Here is a 24,933-nt window from a genome sequence, read left to right on the forward strand (position 1 = left end):
AGTACAACTCCATTCTTTCTAGAAGTAGTAGGTGAACAAAGAACATGACCCACCCAGCAACGATTAAGTTTCAAAGCCTCAGATTCAGTAAGATGAGACTCTTGAAGGAGGGCAACATCAGTTTTAAGTCTTGCTAAATGCGAGAGAACCCTCTGTCTTTTAATGGGATTATTTAAACCCTTAACGTTCCATGTCGTTACACGGAATGAAACAAATTAGAAACTAGCTATAAACAACATGCTTAATAATGCATAAAAATACAATTGAGAAGAAATGAGAAAAGTAGAAAAGAAAGAGAGAGAGGTGAAGGAGAATCTAGAGAAGAAGGAGAAGAGAATGCAAGAAAAGAGAAAGGGAAAGAAAAAGGGGACAGAGATGAACATAGAGACAGTACAAGTTCGAAGTGAACGACTGAAGGACATACTTACGAGAACGGAAATACTCGAACAGGAATGGGGGTGGTGGTTGCGGGAGATGACGACGTGAACAACCAGAGCGGGCAACCAACCAGTGATACGTAGAGCCAATGGGCAAGACAGAAACCATTAGGAAGCATCAAGAGGGGTCGACGAGGGGAACATCTAAAGGAAGGAGATACATATTAGAGAGTAACATATGAAGTGACAATGAAAACACGACTCAATAAAATAGTACAGTATAGAAAACAAAAAAATGAATTAATAATATCATTAATAAAATGAGAGAGAAAACAACAACATCAAATACTCAACATTGAAGAAGAGCAAATAGAAAACACAAGCAGGCAAGAACAAGCAGATACAGGTAACAGTAGCAACAAGTGTCCGCAGCCAGTTTTGGAGGTATCCATAACATCCGGATTCATTTGGCGAAGAAAGGCTTGCAGGACCGCAGGATCATCATAAGTGGTGGTTTTGTCTTTATACGTGACCTTGAAGAGGCAAGGATGTAATAGACCGTATCTGGCGTTGATAGCTCGTAACTGAGGTCTCAAGTCCAAAAATCTTTTCCTTCGATCAGCAGTAGCCCTGGAAACATCTTGTGAAAGATAAAGACGGTGACCCTCCCAAATGATTTGTTTCTTGAGTTTGGCAGCAGAGAGGACCTGCAGGAGGTCTGTATACTGCAAGAATAGCATGATAACACCTCTAGGCTTGGTAGCAACCCTGGGGCCGAGACGGTGCGCTCTCTGGATATTTATGGAGGATAGAGCCGGAGTGTCCAGTACCTTCGCAAGAAAGGATTGGAAAAAGACAGTAGGGTTCGACCCTTCAGAAAGTTCCGGAAGGCCGTACAGGCGAAGGTTGTTCCTGCGGTTTCTATTTTCCAAATCTTCAGGTTGACGCCGGAGGAGAAGAAGTTCAGCCTCTATTGAAGGGATACGGGAGCATGAAGAATGTAAAGAGTCTGAGGATTGCTCCAAAGTTGCGACTCGAGAGTCCAAAGATGTCCATTTCTCCTGCATAGCCTGCATATTCTTTGTGGTGGCTTCCATAAAAGGCTTGAAGGCTCGAAGCTCCTCCAGAATAAGGTCCATGGAGGAAGAAGAAGAAGAATTACTCCGAGGTGAAGGAGGGTCTTTCTTCAGCCGTTTGGAGGAGGTCAACGAAGGTTGTGCCTTTCCTACCGTGTGAGCTTTAGGGATAGCTCCATGGGCCGAATCAGATTTCGAAGATTTGTTTTCTTCCATTTCGAGGGTCGGAGAATCAGAATCGGATCCAGACGGAAGTTTCGGCAAAGGAGTAAGCTTCAAGGTACGGAGTTTCCCCATAAAAAACAACCAAGCACCAGTAGAAAAGGAGGAAATATGAGAAACCTTACAAAGTCAATTAATAGCAGGTGAAGAATGATCCCACTGTTTAGAGAAAACACTCCATAGCCAGTCAATCAAGTAACGCAGGGACAGAGGAAAATTCTGTCAAAAATGACCAAGCATGAGGAGAACAGAAGCGCCAAATAATGAGGAGAAGCGCTGCACGTGGAAAATAATTTGCTGAGTCTATGAAGGAGCGGTCGCAGGAGTGGGGGTGAGGCAATTAGTTCCAGATATGTATCAAAAGATGTGAATGGCAGTACTGGAGAGAAGAAGGCATCTCACAAAAGTTCAAAAAGTAATTTCGTGGAGGTGAACGTTGCATATGAGTAGGTGAACATGAGAAGAAACAGTCCTTGTTGAATAAAACATTAGCATTCGTTGTAAATGACACCAATGATATGAAGCTTGGCGTTAAAAGAGCGAACACAGGACCTCACAGAACCTGAGCAGTGACCAGTAACTGGAAAAGAGACAAGCTGTGACACATTTTATATTGCAGCGCAGTTGAGAGACCTCCTGAAGGGGTAATGAGGAGAGTGTATAGTAGAAGTGCAGGTGAAATTCTCCTGAGGTGCTCCGGGGTCACATGTGCAAATAATTACAGTGCGTCATTGTTCAATGGTGGCAGAGGCTGTGAGGAAAGCGCTCAAACAGGCAGTGAAAGCATAAAGCTTACCAACAAGTACCTCCAAAATCGGTGCGCAGCAACTGCCGTCCGGTCGCGGAAAACTGCCAGGTGAAGAGAGTCCTCGGGCATTCAGCAGCCGCCGCACTCCGCGGCCGATAATCAAAATGGCGGCAACAGCCGCGAACGAAAGCCTTCAAAAAACTCCCTCGGCAGGTCGCAGAAAGTGAAACCAAAGATAGCGCCGTGTTCCGCTCAGGTTCCGATGCTTGGGACTGCGTGTGGAAGGGAAAACCTCGCCGACATAATGCCCTTCATGAAGTGATGTAGAGCGGTCGGTAGCGGAGCGCTCTGTTTACGCCGCCATTTTGGCCGGCGTCCAAGCCACGCCCCCACCCCCCTGCATACCTGATGTTAAGAATCACAGCGTATCTATGCCTGACTTTTTCTGTGCTTCCCGCCTGAGAGCGTGGAGAAAGTCAAGCGAGAAACTGACGCTGCGCAGGGACGGCGCTTATATGTGGCTCTGCGCGGTCTCTTCTGGGGCAGAAAAAGGTCAACGCAGAGCTGCACGGCGTTGTCATAGCAGCGCCCTTGATCCCTGTATGCAAAAGTTTCCAGATCCAGTCTAGTGCATGGGGAATATGCAGAAGCTGAAGAATCTGCATTTAGATGGAGCATCCACCAGAAAGTGCGTTAAGAAAAATAAGTAACTTGTTGTTCTAATTGCCCCCAATGTTGAGAGATAAGGCAACTAAGGCCCAGAAACAATTTGTGAATTAATCAGGATAAAGCGAGGCGGCAGTAATATACTGTCTCTCCTGCTTCTGAAGTATCATTAAAGGCAGCAGTAAAGATGCAGACATAAGTAAATAAAAGCAGACATAAGTAAATAAAAACACATTAAGAGGAGTCAGCCTGTTTTAAAAGTCTCTGGGAAAGGAAAGTGATTAGAGGGTGCAATGAATTAATTAACCGTGGGAGACGGTGCGGTGAGAGAGAGGCGGGCACAAATCAGGATGGCAGTGAAAAAAACAGAGACAGCCAAGGTCTCAAATAAACAAAGAAATAAAACGGGGGGAAAATACTTTCTCAGGTGGAGAGGAAAAGAGAAGGGCTAAATGAAGAGGCAGAAAGAGTTGGAAAGAGCGGGTATAGGAAGTACACGCAAATTAAGTCACTGGAAAGGAGTAATGTGTGTTAGTTGATGGCATGACAGAACTCCGAGCGAGAAACGAAGAAGAAAGGAGCCAAAAACGAGAGAGCAAACAGACGCAAAGTAAGCTGCAGCATTTCTGGAACAAAGCAGAGTGTTTATCTGAGGGGCAGAGAGATTGAGAGGTAGAAGGTCAGAAGAAAAACGGAGACTTGTAGGACACCAAGAATTTCTTATGGGATAATAGTTTTGGAAACAGGAAATTAAAGGAATGAGGAAGGCAGACAGACAAATTTAAGAGGTGTGGAGTGCGGATAGACAAAAAAAGTGTGAAAGACACGTAGTATTTCATGATATGATCTATTAGTCAACTTATGGGTACTAAAGTTAAACTTCTCGCAAGGATTGAAAGGTGAGTTGGCCTTGCCATGTTTTGAACTCGGGACCTGCAAATCACCATATTTTTCCTTCAGCTCACCGAATCATCCGCAGAGGAAATTTGGAGTAATTTTCTTATTTGTACATTGTCAAGCAAGAGTAGATGGAGCCAGAGCAGGGTTATTTGACAGGGGTTGCACTGCAGACCATTGGTAACACACCAAGCTTGTGTATGAAATACCCAGTGTAGGATCACCTTCCGCCTCCTCACCCACGCACACAAAGCCCTACACGACCAAGGCCCGAGCTACCTCAACAGCCGGATCAACTTCTACGCTCCCAAACGCCACCTCCGATCAGCCAACCACGCCCTCGCCGCCGTCCCCCGCATCCGAAGAGCGACTACAGGAGGAAGGTCCTTCTCCTACCTGGCCGCCAAGACCTGGAACTCCCTCCCGACCGACCTGCGCCTGACCCAAGACCACCTCTCCTTCAGGAAGAAGCTGAAGACCTGGCTGTTCGAGCAGTAGCGGCACCCCCCCCACCCCAGCGCCTTGAGACCCTACGGGTATGTAGCGCGCTCTATAAGTGTCACTGATTGATTGATTGATTGATTGATTGATTGATAGGAGCCATTATCACACTCTTAAAGGAGAGATTTGATTGAGTCCTGGTATGTTCAGGACCTGGCAGTATATTTCTTGTACTTTGTTTGCGCTTCAGCATATGTGATGAGGCCACATTTCAACAAGATTTGGCCTGTCAATAAGGCAAATTTGACAGCTCATCGAAGGGTAAGAATTATCCTAGTGGGCCTGATGAGATCCTCCGTCCAAGTTGATTTGGTGATGAAATAATTATGATGTTGGTGGACCCACACACACACTCCTGGAAATCCTGCTTTGGTTCTTGGTCACTGCTTGGAGTGCAAGTGCAGATGATGAATGACAAGCCCATACATATTACAGTCTTTTATTTGGCCCCTTTGCCAGAACAGCAAATTGTTGTGCCAACAGATTAGAGAAGCAGTAAGTTCATTTTTGCGTCGAAGTGTTCAAGTCTGAACCTGTAGAAAGTGTATGCATTGCCTATCTATCTGTAACACAGTACCTAATGACCATTGGTGTTGTTGGCCTGCATCATAGACTCAACATTATGTAGGATGCGAGATAATGCGTCCCTTAGCCATTCTACACATTGGTTGTGATTTTGTAGAATCCAGCTTTTTTCCTTATAGTGAGTCTGCGAATAAGCACTAAATCCTTGCCTCTTCTGTTGACAGAGCCACGTTTGCCGGATGACTTGATTAGCATCCTAGTAATCTTAACATTTTGCAGCATAAAATTGAAGGTGCCAATCCAAATTTTTAGAAGCCATCACTTATTTTAAGATGTGGGGGAGAGTTTGTTGTTCCTCACGCACATACCTTGTGTTACCTGTATGTTGTAATGACATGTCACCTGGTTATATAATTCTGGAATAATACATATCTGCATTCACAGGTGAGTAGGGTTTCACCGGTCATGACATTTTGGTCCGTTAGAGTTCATCTCATTCTGCGTGGCGTGCCCAGTGAAGCGCCATTCTCTCCATGGTTTGCAATCTGGGTTGAGCTCATTCATATGCCGGCCCATGACTCCTGGACCTACCATGGCCACAGGCTGGCTCTCCAAGATGGAGTACGGTCACATGCTGAGCTGCTTTTCTTCTCTTAAAGGAGCCCCCCTCTTTTAGTTGAGAAAAAGTAAGGGGCCTACAATGCACCTCTTGATAAGAAATGTTGTATTTGTCTTGTGCAGAATTTATGAACCTGATTTTCCATCTTGGTCCAACAGTACCAGAAATAACGTCCTCTCAAAGTGTGACAGTTATTTTCATTTGCTGTTCTATGTACTATCATGCCATGTTTTTTCAACCAGGTGCAATATTTAACAAACCCAGAATGAAAGTGATTCAGAAAAATTGAAATTGTGTTTCCATTATGCTCTGCACATCTAGAGAAATCATGCATAGGGCCTAATTTCAATGTTGGAGACAGGTACCCTGTTTCAAAGGTGATGGATATCCCTTCCTCCTTAGTATATGTGCATTGGTTATACTGCATTTGAATAAAGTAGACAGGATATCCGTCAAGTTTATGACCGAGTAACCTGTCTGCCAAACTCTAATCCGGCCCTTAGTCTCCACCAGTTTGAACATTTCCCTTAATTCTGCCTTTTCTATGTTGGAAGGCGTGGCTTTTCTTTACTTCTTATGTATGGGAGAAGATTGTATTTGTGCTGTTGTGACCTCTATGGACCTTCCTTTGTTCTCAGGTGATGAAGATGATGGGCTTGAATAACGCGGTGCACTGGGTGGCTTGGTTCATCACAGGCTTTGTCCAGCTCTCCATTTCTGTCACGGCGCTGACCGCCATCTTGAAATACGGCAAGGTCCTGATGCACAGCGATGTCTTCATCATCTGGCTTTTCTTGTCCATTTACGCTGTGGCCACCATTATGTTCTGGTGAGTTCTAGCATCCGCACGTCACAGCCACTTGTATACAAGCCTCTTCCCTCCGTGTACAAGGGTCCCAAAGTTGGAAATGCATAATCACAGGCTTGTAATGCTAATGAAACTCGCTCTATCTTGTTTATAAAGAAGGTCAACGTTCATGTGGACTCATACATTACAAGTTGGCTAAAATGGTGATTAATTTGACCATGTAATGATCACAAGCCATATGTTGTGGAGTATATGACCATGCTTTCCAAGAAAACCATCTTCACATTGAACAAAGGCTTGATTACAAGTATCCCAGGTATTAACACTTCCTGTGCTAAGTTAAGAGCATCTAGTATTACATATAATACAGGGTGCACAGCAGATAAATGTCGGCTGGTCAATCCTGCCTAATTGTAACCAGAGAAAAAGGCCTGACCTTTACCATAAACTGCAGATTGTGATGTTTAAGTACAAGAATCTGTAGGTTGCACCCTATTTTTGTTTAAAAATCTGAATATGCGACCTGATAAAATCTGACACTGAAGAGTTTGTAATTTATCAGGTGAGATAAATATTGCCTTCCACACTTGGGTATTCATTCCCACTCATAACTCCTTGTTACATTTCCTGATCCATTAAAATGGACATCCTGGGAGGAATCTTTCACAACTTCCATTCTAAGCTTCTAAACTCTAACATTACAGTTTTAATGTAGATATTTTGATACATTGAAACATACACCCACTTTTGCAGACGTTTGAGAGTTCAGCCGTCAACAGGTTTTGGAAGGGCAGAAGCATGTTTCATGTGCTCTCCCATAAATCATGCCCTGATACACCCTGAAGAGAGCTGCCCACCGGAGGGGATGGTGAGAATATCTGGACGGGACTTTAAGGAGCAGCAATGCAGACACTCAACACATGCCTCAGGCTTTTCGCAGACAAATAGCTTGAAGGATACTTTTGAGCACATTTTATCTATTATCTTTTTATGATACCCACTCTTGGGTGTGCAGTTGGATAAAAGGGGGAGGGGGATAGAATCTGAAGCCTTGAAGCCCACAACATCTCCAAAAAGAGGTTGCAAAAGTTACCTCGAAGAAGTACTGAATAAACTTGTCATCTTTTGCCCAACAGAGTCCATCCTGTGCTGAAGGCCTCTGTAATTAGTGTGTTCTTCCACAGCGGACTGCTAGTTGTGTGAACTATTGTCCCTGGCTCCGGCACTGGGTCCCTGTTTTACTGTTTCATCATATATATACACAGTGTGGCAAAGAGTAGTGAAGGGGTCATTTGTTAGTCTTCTATTCTCTTGCCTTTCCCTTTTTGTCACTTATTTGAAATCTGCTGAAAAGAAAAAACCCTGTTTTGCCTTTTTACATTGTTTCCAGTCTTTTATCTTGCCCGACAAATTTGACTACTGTTTTCCCTCATGCCTTTCTAATTTCCTCCCTTGCATCTCCCACTGTCGTGCTCTGCCTCTCCTTTCTAAATCACCTCTTCATCTTTCTCTCTTTCCTCCTGAAAAACCTCATACGCTATTCGTCCTTCTCCTTTTATTTACCCATACCACACTTCTCTGCTCTCTAAATTGATATCTCCATCCTTCTTCTCTCCTCCCCTGATCATTTCTTCATATGTTCACCTTCTTTCGTCCTCCCGCTACTGACCATCCTTTTTATATGCTCCTATGTCCATGTGTCTCTTCTTACTTATCATTGTCTCATGTTTTTTATCCTCATCTCTCCCCACTCACTGCAGTTTCCTCGTGTCGGTGGTCTACTCCAAGGCGAAGCTGGCATCAGCCTGCGGGGGCATCATTTATTTTCTTAGTTACGTTCCCTACATGTATGTTGCCATCCGGGAGGAAGTGGCTCATGACAAAATCACCGCCTTCGAAAAGTGTATTGCTGTGAGTACTTGTCATTTACATGGTTACTGTCTTTGCACAAGTTCATTTTGTTCCTTGCACAGACATTTTGTTTTTAATTTTGGTGCCACGAGGTGAGTGTAGTATTGGTAATGGAATTGTGTTGCTCCTTAGCATAAATCTGTGATTTTGGTTAATGTATTGGCACTTTTACTAACCACCCCCTTGTTTTCTAGCATGGTTTCAATGTTATTCCCAACCTACAGATCTGGCATTGTCTTCCCTTGTATGTTAAGATACTACTGAGTCGAAAGGCACTCTTCTGTACTCCTGCCAGCCCATGTCCCCACCCCCTACATGGGATGGTTGTGTGATCTCTAGGTCCTTACTGAAGAGGAATTCATTGGAACTGAAGTTCCTTGATTTTGTTATTCCAACACCCTCCATCCAATGCCAATATGGGCTTATACAGTGAGCAACACAAGATGATGGGTTTTGCAGATTTCTCATTTAGGGTGAACCAGAATGTTTTATTTGAAGCTGGTGTGGCTCATTGCCTTTCTATCTCTTCAGAAACTTCTCTAACAGTTTGCTGTGTTGCATCTCTTCTTTACCTCCTATATGTTGCCTTCTTCTCCGTTGTTTCTCAGTCCCTCATGTCCACAACCGCTTTTGGACTCGGCTCCAAGTACTTTGCGCTATATGAGGTGGCTGGAGTCGGAATACAGTGGCGTACCTTCAGCCAGTCACCAGTGGAGGGCGACGACTTCAATCTGATGCTGTCCATGATGATGTTGATCATTGACGCAGTAGTCTATGGCGTGCTGACGTGGTACATCGAAGCTGTGCATCCAGGTACTTTAAAGTTATCAAACCTTTGCCTGTGTCTGTTGTGTATCATGTAGCCTGGTGAGACTATGCAGGAAATTGTTCACTTTCAAGTATTTAGCATTTACACACCTACATTATCGTCAAACTCTGTAGTGACCAATAGAATGTAAGACCCACTTCCATGCACAAATAATTGCTTTGAAATAACTATGTTGAAATCAAATGCACATCAGTGTAGAGTATAATTATCTAAGAGACCAGAGCTAACTTAAAGCTGGGGAGCCAACCTCTTTATGAATGGCTCTGCCTGATGTGCCATTCATGAATTGGAAATCCCAAGTGTAATAAACTTTTGATGTCTAATAATAAAATGTCTTCCCTTTTTAATATGTAAATCACTTTATAGTGATAAGAAGTTAGCATGCGCATGACTTGAAGGATTTATTCTTGTACATGACCAAAAAGCTAGGAAAATTGTCAATATGTGAATGTAATGCACAGGGTAAATGGTGTTTAAGACCGCTCCAAAACAAACATAACAAGCATTGGCATTGCCAATAGGTCTCGCTTTCGGGACCTTATAAGTATTTAGTTATGCAGCACAATATCCTTTGTGAAATATTATAAACTGTTGCATGGCTAAAAACTTATAAGGTCCCAAAGGCGAGACCTATTGGCTATGCTAATGTTTTTTGTTTGTTATGGGGGCATAATCTTTGGCCTGAGGATAGCACCAGAGGTGCCGGCTGTATGGATTGAAAATTTTTGTTAAAAACAAATTGCCCTGTGGGGGCGACGCAAGTGAGGGTCGGTGGGGGGGAGAGTAAGGGGGGCAGGTGAGGGGGGCGCAGGTGAGGTGCCAGCCGGGAGATGGGTGGCTCGGTCCAGCCCCGCTTTCATGCTCCAGTAACAAGGCCTTTTGCGTGGGTGGGGGCGCAGGGCTCCTCATCATCATCACAGAACGAGGGAGGAGGAGAGAAAGGCGGACACTGACTTCCACGTTGCGCATCACCACCAAAAGATCATATGAAAGAGGTCATTTTACGGGTGATTAAAAAGCAGCTAGGGAGCGAGAGGAGGGGAGAGAAAGAAGAAGACAGAGCAAGGGAGAGAGCCCGGACAGAGCGAGGCAGAGGGGAGGGGGCAGGGAGAGAAACAGTGAAGAGGGCCGGGAAGGGAGAAACGGAGACGAAATTAATTTTAGAAACAATGTGGGGAATCTCAAAGCTTCCTGGCCCCCTCGCTCCTGCGTGCGCGAAGTGGCTGCCGCCCAGCTGCTCACAGTCCTGTGTAATTACTGTAATCAGTCGGGCTTTGCATCCGTCCTGGTTTCCTCTGTGCTTCATCTTACATGCTAGCGTTACCCAATCTCCTTGGGCACAGCATGTTTGGACTGGGAGGCATGACGTACATTGTCGTCAAAGCAATATTATTCAACATTGAACGAGAAATGCGCCACTTTATTAGCGTCATTGGGACTGCATTCTACAAAGAACGCAAGGAAATGTAACATTGAAATCTTCAAAAGAAACTGTCCCACTGGAGACTGCCCGAGGAAGTAAACCTGTGGAGTCTGTAGCAAGCACTGGCAAATGCCGGATGATAGGGGCGCCGTGCAACAGGGCGGCATTCCAAACTAATGGGACTACAGAGAGCGAGAGGCACTGTGAAAATGTGGTGACTACAGAAAGCACGAGGAAATGTCAGAATCCTTTATGAAGCTGACATTGCATGAACAGTGTGAGAACTTTTAACACTTGAACGATTTGCTGACAGGTAATCACGTTCCCTGTCACCTGCTCCCACAGTTCCTTAAAGAAAATGGCCACAGGCAGCGTTCGTGGGCATTCACCTGTGCAATCGCACAGACCCATAACTGATATAACCAGGGGTTCCAAAGTCCAACACCAGAGATAATACTAACATATATCTTGTGAACCTTCGTCCAATTTATTAGATCACCCCGTCCAATTTATTAAGAGGATCAAGGTTTCAACAAACAGCTAGCTGACTGCAAGCCTAGGTCCTTGATGTAAATGGCAGGCAGCAGTGTTGTTTTCTGTCAGACTATATCCCTTGCAAAACTAAAAAGCTAATTCTTATTTAGAGGACCATCCCCTTTATGTTTGTCCCACGGTGTCAACAGGCGGCTGCTACGTCCAGCCAACAAGTTCTCAAAACTCAAGTGTTTTTGCAAAACTGTTTCCGCCTCAGCGGAGCACAAGTATCAACGTCAACATACATAGAAAACCACACCAGTAGAGTGCTGCCCAGTGAGAATCGCCGCCACTCACTTTTATGTTTCCAAACTTGGGCGGACCAAGCTAGTGATGGACTGAGGGCGAGAGAAAGAGTGGGTAGTATCCTTGGCAGAGTGTACACCTGTCCAAAAACACTAGGAAGGACTCCCTCCCTGACTCCTCGCTGTGTAACTGTCCCTGCTACACATGGCGAGTGGACGTCCAGGCCCGAAGCAGCAGGAAGACTCTGGTGCCTGGGCCTGAAGCAGCTGGAACACCTCGGTAACCCTTATGAAGGGAATTGGTGCTTGAAAGCAGAAGGCAGGCTTGACGGGATTCAGACTCCGCCTACAGCAACTCTTTATACATCATCCGTCGCTGAGAGCCACCCGACTAGTTTGGACGTAACGATCACGTCATGTCCGCAGCCCATTCCTATATATGATGGTATCATTCTTTCAGAACGCATTTGAACAAGATGCACACAGTTGTTGTCAGTGTTGCATTTCTTTGTTGTTGAGTACATGAAGTTCAGCTAGGCACTTCCTTAAATAACATGACTCCGTGATCTACTCACGCCTGGCAGGAACACGTTGAGTTCGCTAAAGCTGTCGAGTAACAGGCTTCAGCTTGCGTTCCTTGTGTGTATAAACTAGACACAGAGCTGCCTTTAAATTACATTTTATTCCATACCAAACCATCCACAAGGCGAGGGCATACAAGCTTCTTCACACCCTGCAGCAACGGTCTGATTCAAATTCCAATATTGTGGGATTCAGAAGCAGCCTCACGACACGTCAATAAAACAATATACCGAAAAAATGTCAATGTGAATTCAAGCAATAATAAAGCAAAACAAGCACAAGCTCACGCTGCAGCAGGGGGGGGGTGGGGGGCATGCGCGATTCACTTGCGGGAGCGACAATTGCTACCATATGGCAGCGCTGGCTCCCGTAAGTGAATCTCCACATGTGCACGCGGTGCCATTGAAGGCAATGGAACGCGTGCACGGTTGTGGGTAAAAAAGGGGACCAATGGCTAAAGGTCTCCTCCTATGCAGCGCATGTGCGCTGCGTAGGCGAGACCTACAAATTAGTAAAGGTGATGTGAAGATGGCAATTGACTCGATGGTCGACTATGCAATTTGCATGCACTAGCATATAGGGACACAGTAAACGTACTGATCTTTGAATGGATACATGTGTTGGTAGAGAGATGGCCAGATGTGTGTCCATGCAGAACTGACCAGTATAGGATAGATAAATTAGTGGGGATACTGCATCTGGATGGTGAAGATGCACAATGAAAGTATGCATTATTAAGCAATTAGGAATTGTGGATAGATAAAATGAGTTGCCAAGGATCTGTCTAGAGTCAATAGTTGCTTTCTCATTGGCTTCCCATTTACGCCCCATGGTGTGTAATAAAATGTTTCATTGAGAAGTAGCGAGTAAGGTAAACAGGCTATGCATTGGACAGTACTCATTAAATATACGTGGTGTTTGGCAGGCCATCAGAACTGTTTTCAAAGCTTTAAATCTAACCTAAGAGGTTTCTCCAATCCTCATTCACTAACACTATTTCACGCTCCTTCAAGTTTTGGTCAGGTGTTTTATGCCTTTTTCAGAAACAAAAGTGCTAACTTTCTGCATACTTTTAGTGTGTCCTCTCTGCTACCCTCTGTATTGGGTTGGGCTCATTATTGCATTGTCTTTCTTGCACGTCTTCCTGAATCTTCCAACCAGTCCCTAAAGTGGTTATTAAATCTAAACTTTTTTCGATTAAGTCTGGCTCACCTTATGGCCCTTGTCCCATGACAGTAACTAACAATACTCACTGATTCCAATGCACACTGCCTTACTACACTGTGTCATCTATCTGTTCGGGAGGTCATTCTGAAATGCTTCTGGAATGAGGCCAGGGTTATTCTTCTATGAATGATGTCCAGAGCACATCCAACTGTTTTGTCTAACCTCAGGCAATTCATACTTGTCACATTCCGCCCAAAAATTGTTGAACGTGTAGTGAACACACTACTTTCTTTTCCACATTCTAGACCATGCACAGTCAGGGTTTCACAGACACCAAGGCAGGGAGGTAGTTTAAGTGCCACTTAGATTTCAGGCTGATCTTCGACAAATTCTAAATGCAGTCTAATTTTAGACAAAACAAGATCTACTGCTGGGGTCCATTTAGATCTCTCAGTGACGTTTAGTACTGTTTCCCATGGCATTCTTTTGGAACCCCCCTTGCGGGATGGGTTGAGAGACCAGATTTGGAACTGGGTAGACAAATTGTCTCAGGTCATATCTCTGGTCAATGCTGAACGTTTAACTTGTTGGTTGTAAGGGTTTTGCTTTAAGCCGGACCATGGCCTGCCTTGTTAAACTTATTTGCTCTTTTGGTGTACAGATTTGCTGCTGATGATGATGTTCAGTTGATTCTATTTCTGTGTACAATCACAGAACTTTAGCGAGTATCTATCTGTGTCTGCTAGACGGATGGATACTAGTTCCTCTTGCCTTACCTCTAGGAAAACAGAAGTAATTGTCTTTGGCAGCTTCATAGTGTTAGAAATTGGGGTCTTTAGTTGGCAAGGGCTTGCACCTTTGTCCAAATAGGGACCCTTCTTCCTAGTTAGGATAAGGGAGTTACACTCCTAAAATAACCCCTGCTCACCCCCTTGGTAGCTTGGCACAAGCAGTCAGGCTTATCTTAAAGGCAGTGTGTAAAGCATTTGCAACAGTAATACTGTGTAAGCTCTACAAAAGAACACCACACCAGTTTAGAAAAATATCAAAAATTTGAATTTTTTCACAACCAAAAACGATAAATACCACAATACAGTACTTAAAAATCTTCAGTTATCAAAATAACCTTGAAAAACAGCTCCTTGATGTCCATAGCTCCGCCAGGGGCTATCACGGCATCGTGAGCAAACAAATCCAAACAGTTATGGCTGACTGCGGCTTCGCGGGCCAGCTACGGTGTCGGGAAGACCCGCATACGGTACCTTGTAGAAATGCAGGGCGGCGTCGGCAACCTCTCATTGAGCTTCCGAAAGCACGGCATCCGTTCCGGAGGTCTGTGCAGGAGTCGTTGGGCCCTCGAAGTCACACGTATTGCAGATCGTACTCCTCTCTGTTGAAGTGAGGAGCGCTGGCATCGGCAGGCGTCGGGTGCTGCGGTGTGGAAGTGCGGCGTGTGGTGCCCTCAGGTTGCGGTGCGTGCAGCAGCTCGGAGGCAGTGTCAGATGGCGTTGTCTGTGAGACCAGGGTCGCGGTGCAAAATGAATGCGCTGCTCGTCATGGTGCTGGCAGCTCGCGGTACACGCAGCGGCATCGTCGTGGCGGAAGCACTGTTGTCTGATGACGAATTGGAGTCGATGGCACCGGCGTCGGTGGCCAAGGCTGCGGTGCGTGATGAGGGCGGTGCGTCTTATAACTAAGTGGTGCCCCCGAACCACAGTGCAAGCAGCTTCGCCGATTTTGGCGTGGAACGTCGTCGTCGGGGATACCACTGCGCCATCTTGAAGTGAGGCAGAGTGCAGTGCGCACAGGTCACGGTGTGAGCAGCGGCTGGGTGGCGGTGTCAGCAGGCGGTGTCAGTGAGACACTGAGTCGGCAGCGGCGTTGTGGACGGCGTCGGGTGGCTTTTTCTTCTGTTGCAGCACAAAACACACAGTCCCCAGTGCTGAGGGCAGAAGAACTTGAAGTCTTTGCTTTTCCTGAGACTTCTTGAACAGGGGGCAAGCGCTACCTCAAGCCCTTGGAGAAGCTCACAAAAGTAGATTGCAGAAAGTTCATTCCAGTCCTTTCACTGCCCAAGACAGAAGCAGCCACTGCAGGCCAACACAGCAAAGCACACAGCAAAGTGGTAGTGCCTCCTCATAGCTTATCCAGCTCTTCTTCTTGGCAGTCTTCTTAGTCCAAAAGAGTTCTAAAGTTCAGGGGTTTGGGCCACAATATTTATACTCTTTGTTCTCTGAAGGCAGAGAGTGTCTGTACCCAGCCCAAACCAGTTCTGTCCTTCCTGGTTTAGTTTCCTGGCAGGAGGCGTAGACAGCATTGTTGAAAGCAGACCTGGCCCAGGTAGCTGAAAGGAAATCTCCTCTCCCTACTCTTTATTCAACGCAGTTCCTATTCAGCCCAGCCCTGACCCATCCGACTGCTGGAGCTGAGGCCCTCTCCAGCTCCTTGTCACTCACAACCCAGACATGGAATTCACATACCTAGCAGAGGCATACTAAATGGTTAAGTAAAAAAAATACCTACTTTCTAAAAGTGGTATTTTCAATCACAGAATGTACAAATCAACCTCACTAAAAGATGTATTTTAACATTCTGAGTTCAGGCATACTAAACTCGTTTTTCTACCTTGTTCCCTGGGTCAGTTAGGATTATAAGATGTTATGATCAAACTGCCCATTCTGGCCTATGGGAAAAGATATCCTTGCAATAGTGAAAACGAATTTGGCTGTAATTCACTATCAGGACATGCCACACACACCAGGGTATGTCCTACCTTTCACATACAATGCACCCTGCCCACAAGTTACATTGGGCCTACCTTAGGGGAGACTAACCTGTAGAAAAGGGAAGGTTTAGGGACTGGCAAGTGGGTGCATTTGCCAAGTCGACATGGCAGTCCCAGACTGCACACAGGCTCTGCAATGGCAGGCCCGAGTTACATTTACGGACTGGTTGTGTGGGTGGCACAATCCAGTGCTGCAGCCCACTAACAGCGTTTGATTCACAGGCCCTGGCACACTCAGTGCACGTTACTAGGGACTGGCCCATAAATCAAACAGGCCAATCATGGAAACACCAATCCAGAACACATTTTACACGGAGAGCATATGCACGTTAGCACTGATCAGCAGTGGTAAAGTGCCCAGAGTGCTAAAATCACCAACAACAGCAGGTCAGGAAAAAATAGGAGGAAGAAGCAAAAAGTTTAGGGATAACCCCGTAAAAAGGGCCATCTCCAACACACACTCACCTAGTTTGACAAGTGGGAGTATGCTGATCTTGGGTTCCCTACTGTGCCCTCTAAATCGGTATGTAATTGCGGAGTGATCTTTAACTTAAAGCTCTCACTTAATGAGCATCACAGCCATGATTTTCCATCTGCTCAAAGTTCTTCTCAAACGCCTGCCTCAACTACTAACTGCTTTTCAGTAAGACTGGTATTCAATCTCCGACATCCTCTAAATTAGGCAACTGTAACTCTGCTTCTTGAACTCCCCATACCTCTTGCAGCATTTGCAATTGATGTAAAATTCTACAGCCCATTTTCCATTTGGGCCAAGTTGATACTCCAGCTATTTTTCCTTTTTACACTGGCTGCCTGAACAGGCAACTTGTAAGGTCTTTATTTGGAGGATGTTTACGCAAGCTGCACCTAAGGTCTTCTAGCAACAGACTTCTTATGCGCTGTAGACTTCAACATACCAGGCTGAGTGGATATGCCTTCTCAGTACTTACTGCAAAGGCATGTAATGCTCTTCTGCTTTTTCACTATTTGTTGTGTGTGAAGCAACACTGAACTGTTCTCTCCCTGGCCTCCTCGGTGTCTTGATCCCCTACAATGCCTGGAGTCTCCTCTTAACACACCAACACTAGGACATCCAGTTCCCTGGTTGTCAGTCTTTCTCTCTCTAGCTATATATCTGTCTTTATGAATGATATAGTAGATGCTACCATCTGCAAACCCTATTTCTACTTAGACAAGCACGCTTCAAAATCATTAGTTTCAGCAAGTGACAATCAAACACAAGTTATAAAACCTTAAGTTTTGTAGAGCATGCTTCCCCTTACATGGCCTTCTAGATGGTATAAATTTTTAGAGTTATGTTTTAAAATATAATTTGGATTACATTGCTCTTTTGCTGCATATCGCATTAAGCAGTACACCATATAGCATGTGCATGACTCCTATAAAAAGCATCTCTCTAAGTTTCATATATATCAGTGGCAGTGGTATGTATCTGCAGGATTCCATTTGAAAACTTAATGTGGATATAGTTATTCAGGATTGTTTTTGACCTTTTGTCTTTTCAGCCTTATCATTTCACTGCATGTTTGTTTTATCAGCTATTTGGAATAGAACTTGTTTTGTGTTGTTCACTACCGCTGGGAGGAAATCCCCATTATCTCCCCACCCATTCTGTCTTGAAGGTATTCCCTTATCATTGCCTTGCACGCCACTCCTCCAATCACAATTGTTTCTCCCTTGTCTCCATGGGACACCTGTCTGTCCCTGGCCACCTCTTTCTCATCAAGTACAAATCGAGGAGAAGCTTTGGCAACAAGAGACTGTGATAAAGTACTTTCTATCTTATCTCCATTTGATATATATATATATATATATATAAGTATCAGCTTGTTACAAACTTTATCATTCCTTTTTTAAATTATTTCTGAAGTGTTATCCACAGAATGTTCACATGGCATTGTCTGCACTGTAAGTGCCATACTCCCTCTATACAACGTGGAGTCTGCCAATTTCCATTGTATGTTACATGATCAAAGGTGTATTTCTTTGCAGGGATGTATGGTCTGCCTCGACCCTGGTACTTCCCTTTCCAGAAATCCTATTGGCTTGGAAGTGGGCGAATTGAGACCTGGGAGTGGTCCTGGCCCTGGTCCAGAACCACTCGCCTCAGCATCATGGAGGAAGACCAGGCCTGTGCCATGGAGAGCAGGCGAATGGGTAAGGTGGGAATACTGGAGAAAGTGTTATGTTTTCAGAATGCTATGTTATCTACTTACCCATTGATGACCTCTGCTTGCTGTAAGTAAAATAAGTTCCTGGCTGAAGTCCAGTTGTTGATCATACAAATATGTATCAGCAAAGTGAAAGGGCAAAGACAGATATAGGGCCATATGCATGAACACATTTCCCATAGACACAGAATGGGCAAAACCCTTTGCTGCATCTGGCCCATAGTTCAAAGAAATCTGTTTTTCGAAGGGCTGCTGGTAAACCTCCTATTTTGCTGTCCTAGACCAGTGCTTAACTTGTAAAAACATTAATGCAGGGGCCCAGTGTTTTTCTGATGGAGCCAGCTTTTGAACACCAGGTTTACTGAATGCAAAGACTGCCTAGGCTTGAGTCCACCTCATGCCTCTATCTTACACTTCCCGTCTCTTTATCTAACTCCTGCAAGTACTTTTTCAGATAACCTGTGTCTTCTTCCTCCTTCTACCTTTTTATCTCTCACTGTTGGCCAAAGTCTACTACAGTGCGCATGGGCATCCCCTCCATCCTCAGATAGTTTTTTTCCGCCATTGGGTTCGGATGTTACTATCTTAGCTCAAGTTAGGAAAACTTTCTACAAAGCCAAAAGGCTTTCGACAGCGTCGGTATCGTTTCGTTCGGGACCGATAACTTTGCTTCGAGAGGACATCGAGGAATCAGACGGTTTTTTTTCCACACTCGACCAGATCTTTGATCTACGATGGAAAGAAGCCCATTCAAGAGGTGTCCACTTTGCAATGCAAAATACCCGCACATCGATGTCCACCCGGTGTGCAAGTGCCTGCCCCCGGATCACGACGAAGCCAACTGTATGGCCTGTGGCCGGTTCAGGTCCAGGAAAACTCTTCGGATTCAACGCGCGGCTCGATTAGAGTCGCAGAGATCAGCGCCTAATCCAGAAACCATCTTCGGGACCGAAGACGAAGAGGTCATTGATCTGGAGGATCGGGAAGAACACTCGGATCCTGTTTCGGAGCACGACTCAGAGTATGACGCCGAAGATGAAGAGATATTGGAAGAAGAAGAAAACTTCGTCGATGAGGTAGGAGACGACGCAGAGGCCCTTGGGGCCGTAGAAGATAGCTCAGGCGAGGTGCTAGGCCCAACCGTCGATACGGGGGCCGACGATGAAGCACTCGATAAGGCTCAGGTCGAGGGATCGCCACAAGGCCTTACCCAAGATCTGTCGAATCGTTCTACAGCCCCGCATAAAGGCCCGGCTACGAACATATATAAAGAGCCATCGGTATCAAAAATGCCATCGGTCGGTCCAAAGAAATCGAAACTGAAAGCATCCCTACCGAAAACTAAACCAAAAGGGCAGCTGACTCTGGTCGGTTCCAAGGCCTCAAACCCCTCGGAGCCGAAGAAACAGAAGAAGGCCATCGATACCGAGAAGTTCAAAAAGGTCATAGAGCCGAAGGTTGGGGCACCGAAGACCAAGGTCAAGGCTGTCGAACCGACGAAGTCGGCGCCAAAGAGAGTCGACACATACAAGAGGCTCGAACCGAAAGAGGGGGTCGATCCTCGGACAAGGCCTGAGACCAAGACAAATACTGGCTCCAAGGACCCTGTCGAGTCGACACAGCCGACCCCATTCGTATCCAAACAGGTGTCAGAGTCACTCCAACGCATCAAAGAAAAGGCTACGACGGTCGGACCGAAGAAGGCCCCAACCCCGAAGTTGGTCTGAAAAATTCAGACCACATCGACACCGATCAAATTCGGGTTGCCACCGATGGTGCGACCAAAGATGTTCCAACCGACAAAGGGTATCGGAGCCAATAAAGGAGTGTCAATGGGACTAGGGGCTACAGAGGAGCCTGAAGAACAGGAGTCGAGGCCGTTCATCGACTCGGACACTGGTAGACTATCCATGTATAGGAGGAACATAATACCAGAAACACCCATGGAGTCATATAAAATTCCATTAAAAAAGAAGAGGGATTCAACCACATCACCAGTTCTTGTGGAACCTCTGCAATCCTATGGACAAGAACCTCAGTCTTTTTCACCCACATACTCAGATGTGGATGCAGGGGATGACGATAATGAGGATGCCACTTATCATGTGGACACTGATCCTGACGATCAGAACCAACCATGGGCAGACCCAGCTGACTCAGGGGATCCTCAGAATGCCCCTGACACACATACATACAATGTAAAAACATCTCCTACTGAGGACACTACTGCCTTTAGCGCCCTTATTGAAAGAGCGGCGGGTAACCATGATGTGCAACTACATGCTGACCCTGTTGAGGAAGATTTTCTGGTCGACACCTTTTCCACTTCGGAAAGAACCGTCAAGACTCTGCCCATGCTAAGAGGGGTCCTTAAGCATGCTGATGACATTTTTAAGGAGACGACCAGAGCAAGGGTATTAAACCCTAGAATTGAAAAGAAATCTAAACCGGCACCTGTGGACCCTACTTATATAAGAGTACAGTTGCCATTGGACTCATTAGTTGTTTCTAATGCACCTAAGAGAGCAAACTCCCAGACTACAGGTGATGCTCCTCCTCCTGACAAGGAGTCGAAAGTACTGGAGACTTCAAGAAAAAGGGTGGCAGAGCAGGCAGCTAACATCTGGCGCATTGCCAACACTCAGGCACTCTTAGCCAGATATGACAGGGCCCATTATGATACCCTTGAAACACTGTTGCAACACCTACCAGATCAGTACAAGGAGGGAGTGGAGCTGCTAATCCAAGAAGGAAAGCTTATAACCAATGCTTCCATCAAGTGTGCGCTAGATGCAGCTGACACTGCAGCCAGAGCCATTAACACTAGCGTCATGTTAAGAAGACATGCCTGGTTAAGAATCTCGGGATTCAAACCAGAAATACAATCTACTATCCTCAATCAGCCAGTTAACCCGGACTACTTATTTGGACCGGAGGTTGACACCACCCTTGCAAAGATTAAAAAAGACACTGAGACAGCAAAGTCTATGGGGGCTCTGCAGTCACAGCAGTTTCGGGGTGGCTCTTTTCGTCGCTCCAATAATAGAGGACCTTCAAGAGGCCAAAACACACAGCAGACACAGTATAATAAATGAGTTACACAAACCACCTACAATAAACACAACAGGGGTGGAAACAACAATTCCAGATCCTCTGCTGATAACAATTAGTGACGCCCTGTCACTGCCCCGACCATATAACACCTGTCGGGGGGAGACTGCAACAGTTCCTGCCGGTCTGGAAATCCATCACCACAGACAGGTGGGTGAGAGACATTGTCCAGTACGAGTACTGTCTAGAGCTGACATCCACTCCACCCAACATACCTCCAAGACACCGTCCTATGTCCGCAGAGCACTTACACTTATTGCAGCAGGAGGTCGTCAGCATGCTGCAAAAAGGAGCCATAGAGCTCGTGCCTGTAGAAGACCAAGGCTCAGGGGTGTACTCTCTGTATTTCTTAATACCCAAAAAGGACGGGTCTCTCAGACCCATACTGGACCTGAGGCCTCTAAACGGATACATTCTGTCAGAGCATTTTCATATGCTCACCTTACAGCAGGTTCTACCGTCAGGGAGACTTCCTCGCAACACTAGATCTAAAAGATGCGTATTTCCATATACCCATACACCCATCACAAAGAAAGTATCTCAGGTTCACTATTCAAGATCAACATTATCAGTTCAAAGTCCTCCCTTTCGGAGTAACGACGGCACCCAGGGTGTTCACGAAGTGTCTGGCGACAGTAGCAGCACACCTAAGGAGACAACACATACATGTCTACCCTTATCTGGACGACTGGCTTATTCAAGCAAAGACGGCCCAGCAGTGTGCCAGCCACATGTCCCACACCATTCATCTTCTTCAGTCTGGGATTCTCGCTGAATTATCCAAAGTCACATCTTCAGCCCGCCCACGTGCGACAGTACCTGGGCGCGACAATAGACACTCTGGCAGCCAAAGCTCAGCCAAATTCAGTGAGGATAAACAGCATGCAATTGCTGATACAAAAATTCAGACCCCAACACTCGCTTCCAGCAAGAGTGTTCATGCAGTTGATAGGCATGATGGCCTCCTGCATCTTCATAGTCCCGCACGCAAGTCTACATATGCGCCCGCTTCAGGAGTGCTTGGCATGTCAGTGGAATCAGGCTCAAGGACAATGGAAAGACCTAGTATTGGTGAGTGGTCGGGCATACAACTCTCTGCATTGGTGGAACCCACAAAACCTTTGCAAGGGCCGACCGTTCCAAGAGCCTATACCACAGATAATACTGACGACGGACGCATCTCTCCAAGGATGGGGAGCTCATGTACTCCATTACACAGTGCAGAGACTATGGACGACACAGCAGAAGAAGATGCACATCAACCTTCTGGAATTGATGGCAATCTTCATGGCAATGAAAGCTTTCAAAGTACACCTTTGCAACAAGGTCGTGTTGATCCGGACGTACAACATGACTGCCATGTACTACATACAGAAGCAGGGAGGAACACACTCCACGGTTGTCTCATCTGGCTCAGAGCATGTGGAAGTGGGCCATTCAGAGGAACATCTTCCTCATGGTGGAACACCTCCCGGGCAAGGACAACCAGATGGCGGATCTGCTCAGCAGACACAGCCACCAGATGCACGAGTGGGAGATACATCCATCAGTACTCCAACCGTACTTCCAGCAGTGGGGTCATCCAGAGATAGACCTATTCGCCACAAGGGAAAACGCAAAATGCCAGAGCTTCGCCGCCAGGTTCCCACATCCGCAGTCACAGGGCAATGCGATATGGATGAACTGGTCAGGAAGATTTGCGTACGCTTTTCCCCCAGCACCTCTAATACCGCTGGTGGCACGCAAGCTGAAGCAAAACACGATGACACTCATCCTGGTTGCTCCAACGTGGGCACGCCAGCCATGGAACACCACGCTAGTAGAACTTTCCGTGGTACCGCATCAAAGACTGCGGCTAACACCCAGACTTTTAACGCAGAGCCATGGTGAAATTCAGCACCCAGATCCGCAACAGCTCAACCTGGCGATCTGGCTCCTGAAATCTTAGAATTTGGCTACCTCAACTTGCCGCCAGAATGTATGAATATCATCAAGGAGGCAAGAAGACCCACAACCAGAGCATGTTATGCGGCTAAATGGAAAAGGTTTGTCATATATTGTAACAATAATGACATTAACCCACTGGATGCATCAATTCAAAACATTATCTGTTATGTGTTGCATTTATACAGATGTAATCTAGCGTACAGTTCCATTCGTATACATTTATCCGCAATAGCAGCTTATCTTCAGAACAGGCAGCACCTCTCACTATTCAGAGTGCCTGCCATTAAAGCTTTTCTGGAGGGACTCAAAAGAGTGATCCCTCCCAGACACCCACCTTCACCTGTCTGGAACCTGAATGTGGTCCTCACCAGACTGATGGGACCACCTTTTGAACCTCTACACTCTTGTGAGATTCAATTTCTGACCTGGAAAGTTGCTTTCCTAGTAGCCATTACCTCACTGAGAAGAGGTAGTGAACTCCAGGCACTAACCATTCAAGAGCCATTCATACAGGTCCACGCAAATAGAGTTGTACTACGCACCAACCCTACATTCATGCCTAAGGAGATTTCGCAGTTCCACATGAACCAAACCATAGAACTGCCAGTTTTCTATCCTAATCCGGAAAATGTTGCAGAGAGATCTCTACACACATTAGATGTCAAGAGGGCTCTTATGTACTATATAGACAGAACAAAGGATTTCAGGAAGACAAAACAACTGTTTGTTGCCTTTTCTCCACAGCACAAAGGCAACTCCATTTTCAAAGCAGGAATAGCCAGATGGATCTTTAAGTGTATACAAATTTGCTATGCAAAGGCTAAACGCACACTAACCATTCCTCCAAGAGCACACTCCACACGTAAGTTAGGAGCATCCATGGCTTTCCTGGGGAATATTACTTTAGAAGAGATATGTAGAGCAGCCATGTGGTCCACTATACATACATTTACAAAACACTACTGCGTAGATGTACATTCAAGACAGCAGGCAGCTGTAGGACAGGCTGTTCTCAAAACTCTTTTTCAGACTGCTGCAGCTGGCACGGGCAGCCGCCGCTAACAAGAGGGACTGCTATGTAATCTATGCACAGATATGAATTCAGCAGCCCACATGCCTCAAACCGAATATGCTACTTACCAGTATGCATCTGTTCTTGGCATGTAGGGCTGCTGACATTCATATCGCCCACCCTCCTCCCCGGCGCCTGTAGCAGTTTTAGCATTCAGAATTACTATGTAGCATGGACATCACTCACTGTATTACACTCAATCTCTGCCACAATGGCGAAAAACAATCTGAGGATGGAGGGGATGCCAATGCGCACTGTAGTCCAGGGGAGGAGTCACCTATCTTGTGATACTTGGAAGGCTCTTCCAGGACAACAATGTGCAATCATCCGGACCCAACACTAGGCGGCGATCTATGCACAGATATGAATGTCAGCAGCCCTACATGCCAAGAACAGATGCATACTGGTAAGTAGCATATTCAGTTTGCACCTTGTCCTGGAAGAGTCTTCGAAGTATCACGAGGTAGGTGACTCCTCCCCTGGACTACAGTGCGCATGGGCATCTTCACCATCCTCAGATTGTATTTTTCTGCCTTTGGGTTTGGATGCTATTCCTCAACTCCAACTTCGGAACCAAAACTTTTGAACTTTCTAAGGCCAAAAGGCCTTCTACCTCGACGGTATTGTTCTCGTTCGGTAAACATTGACTCGATAACACTTTCCATCTCGATCCGGCTGTCGACGCGTGCCGTTGGC

The 24,933-nt window shown here is 45.9% G+C and overlaps 1 protein-coding gene across 1 annotated transcript in view; it reads left to right on the forward strand.

Annotated features, from left to right (window-relative positions):
* ABCA2 (ATP binding cassette subfamily A member 2) overlaps window positions 1–24,933 on the forward strand; it is a 696,743-nt gene that overhangs the window by 445,486 nt on the left and 226,324 nt on the right. The window contains exons 17-20 of the mRNA XM_086921159.1: window positions 6,270–6,460; window positions 8,200–8,350; window positions 8,959–9,163; window positions 17,929–18,093. Of these exons, the coding sequence (XP_086777285.1) occupies window positions 6,270–6,460; window positions 8,200–8,350; window positions 8,959–9,163; window positions 17,929–18,093 (712 nt within the window). The remainder of the gene's footprint in view (window positions 1–6,269; window positions 6,461–8,199; window positions 8,351–8,958; window positions 9,164–17,928; window positions 18,094–24,933) is intronic.

This window comes from Lissotriton vulgaris, chromosome 5 (assembly GCF_964263255.1).
Source record: "Lissotriton vulgaris chromosome 5, aLisVul1.2, whole genome shotgun sequence".
NCBI classification, from domain to species: domain Eukaryota; kingdom Metazoa; phylum Chordata; class Amphibia; order Caudata; family Salamandridae; genus Lissotriton; species Lissotriton vulgaris.